Source organism: Aspergillus nomiae (assembly GCF_001204775.2).
Source record: "Aspergillus nomiae NRRL 13137 chromosome Unknown contig00710, whole genome shotgun sequence".
Lineage (NCBI taxonomy): Eukaryota > Fungi > Ascomycota > Eurotiomycetes > Eurotiales > Aspergillaceae > Aspergillus > Aspergillus nomiae.
This window is the reverse complement of record NW_015378765.1, coordinates 362-7802: the sequence shown is the minus strand read 5'-3', so window position 1 is coordinate 7802 and position 7441 is coordinate 362. Positions and strand designations below refer to the sequence as shown.

The 7441-nt window shown below is 47.4% G+C and overlaps 3 protein-coding genes across 3 annotated transcripts; 2 read left to right on the top strand and 1 right to left on the bottom strand.

The window, feature by feature from the left end:
* Positions 1-431: 431 nt before the first annotated feature.
* ANOM_011684 (diacylglycerol/lipid kinase family protein) lies at positions 432-1808 on the top strand (the record flags this gene model as incomplete). The annotated part of the gene is made up of 1 exon (XM_015556940.1): positions 432-1808. The coding sequence occupies one exon, from the start codon at positions 432-434 to the stop codon at positions 1806-1808; it is 1377 nt and encodes a 458-aa protein (XP_015400992.1).
* A 1042-nt stretch (positions 1809-2850) lies between these two features.
* On the top strand, positions 2851-5795 carry ANOM_011683 (lipase ROG1 family protein; the record flags this gene model as incomplete). Its single annotated transcript, XM_015556939.1, has 2 exons — positions 2851-2900; positions 2978-5795. The coding sequence occupies 2 exons, from the start codon at positions 2851-2853 to the stop codon at positions 5793-5795; spliced, it is 2868 nt and encodes a 955-aa protein (XP_015400993.1).
* A 315-nt stretch (positions 5796-6110) lies between these two features.
* Positions 6111-7199, bottom strand: ANOM_011682 (inositol monophosphatase family protein; the record flags this gene model as incomplete). The annotated part of the gene is made up of 3 exons (XM_015556938.1): positions 7050-7199; positions 6906-6987; positions 6111-6789 (listed from the first exon to the last, which is right to left on the bottom strand). Exons 1-3 carry the CDS (start codon positions 7192-7194, stop codon positions 6111-6113), a joined length of 906 nt encoding a protein of 301 aa, XP_015400991.1. The 5' UTR covers positions 7195-7199.
* Positions 7200-7441: the final 242 nt, after the last annotated feature.

Genomic DNA, 7441 nt, shown 5'->3' with positions numbered 1-7441 from the left:
CCAAAATTTGTCGGCGGCATGTGTCTTCATCGTTGTTATTATAAGTCAAAGTCATGAAATATTGACTACTATAGATACCACCAAGGGCGAAGGCTGCCTACCTAGCTAGCAGCCTGCCTACCTAGCGATTGACCAATTGTAGGATTTAGTAACTAACCCCTTGGTCCTAGTTGTCAAAGAAAAAATACCCCACCAGACAGTAAGCAGAACCTAGTGTGTAATTTTATTCAATATTTCTATTTAAGTGTTTCCATCCTAAACAATTTTGCTCTTTTTACCGATTCCATCAGGAACCCAGCATCTTAGATTTTATCAGCGGTCGGCATTTACAGTGTTAGATAAAGAAACAAACGAAGGCAGAAAAAGCCAAAGGTGTGAAGTAGAGTATTATTCCTACTTCTTAGTCTTCGATAACGCAAGAAAGAGCATCCATGGCCCAACCACCAGATCCAAGTCAGTTCTGTGCTGATCTGACTGAAAATTATATCCGGTGCCATAACCAATGGAATGAAGTAACAATCCCTATTGATGACATGGTCTGTGTTCTTGCCGGAACTGTGGGTTCTAAAGTTGGCTACAAATTGCTGTTTCTCCAGAGAAGACCTGAGGACATCAAGACAGAGGATACGGCGTATTTGGAAAGTATTCAGCTTACATCTCTATCGCCCACACTGCGTTCCCAGTACTTGTGCACAGAACTCCCTCATCACTTGTGCTCACACGAAACTGAAATCCATATAATCGTATCCACAGCGTCGGGAACAGGGGCTGCCAAGAATTTGTACAAAAATATTCTACAACCTTTCCTATTGCAACTTGCCATATGTGATTACAACGTCCATGAGACACGGTCCTCACAGACGATCACCGAACTATGCAACTCACGATTTCTTCCTTGCGCCCAGGCGGGTATCCAGCAAACCATCATCCTCCTCTCAGGGGATGGAGGAATAGTCGATGTAGTCGACGCGATATATAATACCCCGTGGCACTTGATCACCCGGCCCACCATTGCCTTAGTCCCAACAGGAACTGGGAATGCAATGGCTAGTTCCCTGGGACTCACGTCATATCCATCATCCTGGTTGAAAGAGCTGCTGCGAGGAAGACCGAGGCCTTTACCGACCTTCGGTGCCAAGTTTTCCCCCGGCGCGCAATATGTCACCGAGGAAGGCCGTGCTCGGTCTAGTATAAGTTCCAACCTCAAAACTAAGTATGAAGTTCCGAAGGTACATGGTGCGGTTGTTGCAAGCTGGGGCATACACGCCGCATTGGTTGCCGATAGTGATACCACTGAGTACCGCAAATTCGGTGCTGATAGGTTTAAATTGGTTGCGGAGGAACTTCTCTTCCCTCCGAGCGGTGCCGAGAGCCATAGATATGCTGGTACAATTAGTCTCACCAGATGGGATAGTCAGACTAACAGCGAATGTGCGGAGACCATGGAGATCAAAGAACACATGTATGTGCTGGTAACGATGGTCCCTAGACTTGAAAGAGAGTTCGTGATCTCACCCGAGTCTGTTGCACTGGACGGTCGCTTGAGAATAATCCACTTTGGCCCGGTACCTTCCGAAAAAGCTATGCAGTTGATGGCCTCCGCATATCAGGGAGGTCAGCATGTGTTTGATAGGAGTGTTTTCTACTCGGAGATTGAGACACTTAAGATTGTATTCCGGGAGACGGATGAGAGGTGGAGGCGGGTGTGCATTGACGGCAGAATCATTGCAGTCGAGTGTGATGGTTGGATGGAGATATACAAGGAGCCAGAATGTCTATTAAACATCCTGACATCCGTTGGGGTTTAATATTACTGACTATTCAGCGTATATATGTTTGCACGAGAACTTCCTCCCCTCTCGCCCCTTTATCATTAGACAGCAATTCAAACATCTCTTGCCTTAAATAATATACTTTACCTTCCCTGTCTTTCCACTGATTCTGTCTTGGAGGCATTTGATCTAGATTTGTTATATCTATTGATTAACTAAGTAATGAAATAGGCTCGGTTCAGTCTTGTACTATGATTACTCTAGATAACTAGCACACTGGTTGTACTACATGTGCAGAATATATACTTGGATTCTTGCCTCATCTGGTGCCAGATTGAACATTCCTAGGGTGTTGTGGTCGATGAGTGGATCAAACTGACCATACATAACATGTGTGGGCTAAGTTCTAATTGTACGCAGAATTGATTTATTAGGTATCCTTTGAGTGTATCTTTGTCCCCACTGAATACAATTGATATACCTTCAGAGTGTAAATTATCTACGGAGTATAGTCCAGCCAATTTCAAGCCGAAAATACCTCTCTGTACGGAGTAGTACTGGTACTACTAGTAATACGGAGGAGATACATACTTTCTTTGTACCAGGGTTTCCTCGTCATGATTGGTTCCTGGCAGTATGGTAAGTGGGGGCAACCTTGAATAAGACGCATGTACTCCGTACTATTGTACTAACTGAGTACTTGCTAAGTTCCTACTTACGGATAACCTCTGTACGAAGTACCATGCAGTCTTCCCTATGATTATCCTTGCTCGCCATCAACAATTGATCAGACCCTTGATATAACCTCCAACGCTAGACGCGCTGCCAGTATCACTTACTGAGGACCATAGACTTTCATGCATGTGACCCAGAAAACCTCCACGACCGACAGCCATCTTGACCAGTCCTATAATGGGAGCAGCTGAGTCTGGTATCGATGCTTATCAGCCCTCGAACTTATCACGCTTCACAGATACCAGATCGAGGACAACAGCTCCACAGCAGTGAGGATAACCCGAGAGTTCATTCGCTTTTCGGGTGGAGTACTAGTTCTATGAATGAAAGGCGAGCCGCCAAAATGCTATTGATTCACCAGACGGGCAGTGTGCGTGTGGGTGAGGTGGTCAGGTCTGTTGCCATTACTATGATAGCCTTGGCCAAGCCCTTCCTGTTCGCAATACTGACCTTGACCTTGCTGTAAACAGGTACACAGTAACGTACACACCGGCAGCCGACACCGCCAGTCCCATCCCAGGGGAATTATTTGTAAAAGTCAAGAATACATCTGCAATTCCTCTCCGAGCTGCCTATCTTCATGGCCCATATACCCTCTATACGTCTTGCTATCCATCCACATTCGATCCAAACGTCAAAATCGATCAGCAAGCCACCGAAGGCATTCCGCAGTTTGAACCTTATCTCAAAGCTGGGGGCAGTTGGAGTGCCGTCATCACCGTGCCCCGGCGTCTTCGTCAAAAACCGGAGGTCGCTTCTACCGAGCCCCGAAGTCACCAGAAAGTAACGTGGATCATAGAGATATTATCCCAAGTGATATTTTCGAGCACTGCATCCGTCAACTTTGAGCTTTTGGTAGGCCGCGACCAAAAATCAGTGGAGCTGTCTTCGTCCGGTGCAGCATCAACCACTGGGCTTCAAGCAGCTCAACTAAGTGACCACTGGTTACCCAATGCAAAAGGCAAGCAAGTGTTTGCTACAAATGGAGTGTATTCCAGAGCTGTAACGTTGCAGATAGATGATACTGCGAGCCTCTGGAACACGCCTGCTTTTCCTTCGTCCGACAAAAGCTGTAGGGCGGAAAAAGATAAGGGACTAAACGAAGCCAGTCCAACAAGCAATGCCGAAGCATCGTCGAGATCTAGCGAGCCAATTGATCAGTCGCAGAACAACAGGTGTAGAAAGAAAATACATCTTGTGGTTCTGACTCACGGCCTACATAGCAACCTTGGTGCGGACATGCTTTATCTCAAGGAGAGCATTGATACTGCAGCCAGAAAAGCTAAGGAACAGGCCTATAATGCTCGTCGGAAACATAGAAGCGAACAGAGAAGCAACGATGATGATGATGATGATGATGATGATGATGATGATGATGATGATGATGACGACGATGAGCAAGTCGTTGTTAGAGGATTTCCCGGAAATGCAGTCCGTACGGAACGCGGGATTCAGTATCTTGGCAAGCGTCTTGCCAAGTATGTTTTGCTAATGACACACCCAGACCAGCCTTGCAATCCTTGTCACAATGCAAAAGCCAAAACCCTCCCGAAATCTTTCGCCGTCTGGAGGAACGCGGCGGGGGAGTCCCCTAAGGACCGTACAGCTTCTGTACCAGGGTCAACTGGAGGGGGCCATACCTATCGAGTCACTAGTATCAGCTTTATCGGCCATTCTCTCGGCGGTCTCATTCAGACATATGCCATTGCATATATCCAGAAACATTCTCCTGAATTCTTTGATGTGGTTAGGCCCGTTAACTTCATCGCCTTAGCGACTCCTTTTCTCGGCTTGAGCAATGAAAACCCTATGTACATCCGCTTTGCCTTAGACTTAGGTCTGGTTGGTCGGACGGGCCAGGACCTAGGACTCAGCTGGACAGCTCCTCGAGTGAGAAGTGGCTGGGAAGCTATAATTGGTGGGAAAGGCAATTCCGCCAAATCACAGGGTCAACCAGATGCCGGATCAAAACCTCTGTTGAGAATCCTTCCCTGTGGTCCTGCACATGAAGTTCTCGCCAAATTTCAACACCGTACAGTCTACTCCAATGTAGTCAATGATGGGATTGTACCTTTGAGGACATCTTGTCTCCTGTTTCTTGACTGGAGAGGACTAGAACGAGTTGAAAAGGCAAGGAGAGAAAATGGGATAGTTGGCACAATGGCTGAATGGGGGTGGGCTGAATTGACTGGCGCAAATTCAAAGTCGCCCCGGACGGCTCGTTCTGGTACAGAATCGGAATGGAAAGATACCGATGAGGAAATCCACAAAGCCCATAAACACATACCGACAACGCAGATATCTTCGCCTAGTGTTACGGCACCTGCCAGTACCCCGATACCTCATCAGCCATCGGATCAATCCCAACATTCAATTTGGCCTAATACGACGATAGATGCAGCTCCAATTGACAACCAACCTGTAACCTACGGCCCCTTGAGCAATCTCTTTACTATATTCCGGCCAAAAGAAGCTGTTAAAATATCCTCTGGGCACAAGCAATCTAAGATGCTTAAACGTAGCCAGACACTTGGCGCATCCAGTGGTGTTATACGGGGGCCGCCGTCTCCTTGTGCCCCTACCCATGAATCATTTGTCGATAGCCAACTGTCTGACGACCATGGGCTTTATGCGCCACCAAAGACTACTCTTTTTGAGTCAGCAAGTGATCTTCTCATGCCACCCCTTCCTCCTATTGAATTTATAATTGATCCTACTTCAAGACCTCGGACTATTTTCCATGACCGGGTCTATAGCCCTGAGGACATACCTCCTCCCTTAACTCCCAAGAGACGAACCTTAACCTTTGGTTCTTCTCAAAGTAAGGCCGCGAAAATAGGGCCATTTTCATCGGATGAATCTACGCATCATGACTTACATGAGAGCGAGAGTGGGCTCAAAGTCGAAGAGAAGATCGCCAGGGCTTATCATCGAGACTTAACGTGGCGAAAAGTGCTCGTTCGTCTTGAACCAGATGCACACAACAATATCATCGTTCGACGAATGTTCACGAACGCGTATGGTTGGCCCGTGGTAAAGCACCTTGTTGATACTCACTTTGGGTATACATCTGCGGCCCAATCTGAAGATGACTCCGCGAAAAGAGTAGAAAGGGCAAAGCCACTCGCAGTCCCCACAAATAGCTTAGGTGAGGAAGTGCAAGGACAGGAGGATCCCCCTAGAGATGATTCGACTTGCGCACGAGAGCTCCCAGGCAGTCGAATCGCCGGGGTTGGTTCTCCTGACCAAACTAGGCCCAGCGTATCTCAATTCAAAGAAGTTGGCTAGTTTCTCCGTGCAAGTAGAGGTTTATGTCTTGGATCATGCCTAGTTTATTATTTCACTGCTCCATTTCTTGTGATTTCTCTCAAGCTCTGTTCATTGTATGTACATACATAGACACAACGGGGCATCCTCCCGTGTATATTCGTTGGTGGATAGTAATATCTCATTGGTTTCTCAACCCCCATCCTAGGAAACTTTCCCCTTTCTCCCTCACACCTTGTCTCCTGCTCTCTTCCTGTCCCTTTTTTTTTTACACGAGAAGGCATAATCTTTGACCAGCCGTATTGCTGGTAGGCTTGTGTCAGTACGATGGATACGTCAATACTCAAGCCTCCCTTGAATATTTCCCCAGAATTCCTCAACAAGCTCCCTTTGACCAATCTGGTTTGGAGAAGCTCTGACAGCAAGGTAGACTCTTCCGTCTATGGCGGCCTGCCACCCGCCGGGATTACCGTCAACCATTATGCCACCGGCCTCGGTGAGGATAACCCAGCCAGCGCACACATCCCACGCCCAACAACCGCCTTCCCAGTACAAGTCAAGAGTTCCAGCGGCTACCGCACAAAGGTTGAGTGCAGCCGAACCCGTGCTACGCATCGAACGAACCATTGCGCCGCCCTCATCTTTAGATTGGCCGAGCTTCTCCAAGGTTCGTACCTTTGTTTCCCAATTCCTCCCCTTTCTATCGGATCCCCATTCAACACCGATGAGAGAGTTCTGCAGGCCTTGCAGTGGCTCGAGGTCTATTCCCTTGAGTGGAAGTTTGGCACTGCGGTTTAGGAACGCCCCCTGGCCACTAATGGCAGAATAAAGGGTCTTATCGAATGGGTTGTATACAATACCAACCACGGGAACCCGGTCAACGGCGAACCCAAGAGATACACATGCATGGGGGAAGCCGTGCACAAAATTAATTGTCCCATCGATGGGGTCAATCACAAAAGTGGGGGCAGTAGTCAAGGGATGACCTGGGTCATATGTCTCTTCTCCATGGAACCTAGCGATGGAGTAAGGAACGAATCGCTGCTGCAGGGTAATATACGATAACTTTGCGGACAATCTCATGGGAGTCTAAATGGGAAGAGGGGGTGGAAGGCATGATGATATACATACAAATAATCTGGGTACTTCTCCTTCAGCGCTGTTGATATCATTTCTTCCACCGCACGGTCATATTGAGTGACAAGGTCCGCACCTAAAGTTGTGAGTCAAGTTGGTTTACCCATCACATATTTGACCGTCCAGGTCTGTGCATACTATTCTTCTTCGATCCAATACCATCCGTAGTGGGGAGAGCACCCATGATGATCTCTCCAGCTTTGTATGCTATCTCAATAAGGGAATCATGGATATGATTCAGGTTGGGCAAGCCACTATCGGCCGTTCTTGTTTCTGGCCTCATATCTTGGAACACAGCACTTTTGGTTGCAGACTATGTATGCAAAGTATATATGTGAGAAAACTAGATGGCGGGAATACCCAATTTGTGAATAATATAGATAAAGAGATTATCTCCTCTTGACTTAATTTTGCTCGTCCCAGTGCGGTGGGCAACAGTCAAACAAATACAGATAACAGGTACAGAAGAATTAGGCAAAGGTGGTCAGATCCTAGGATGCTCCCGGAGGCGCCGTGCCGTCCTCTCGTAT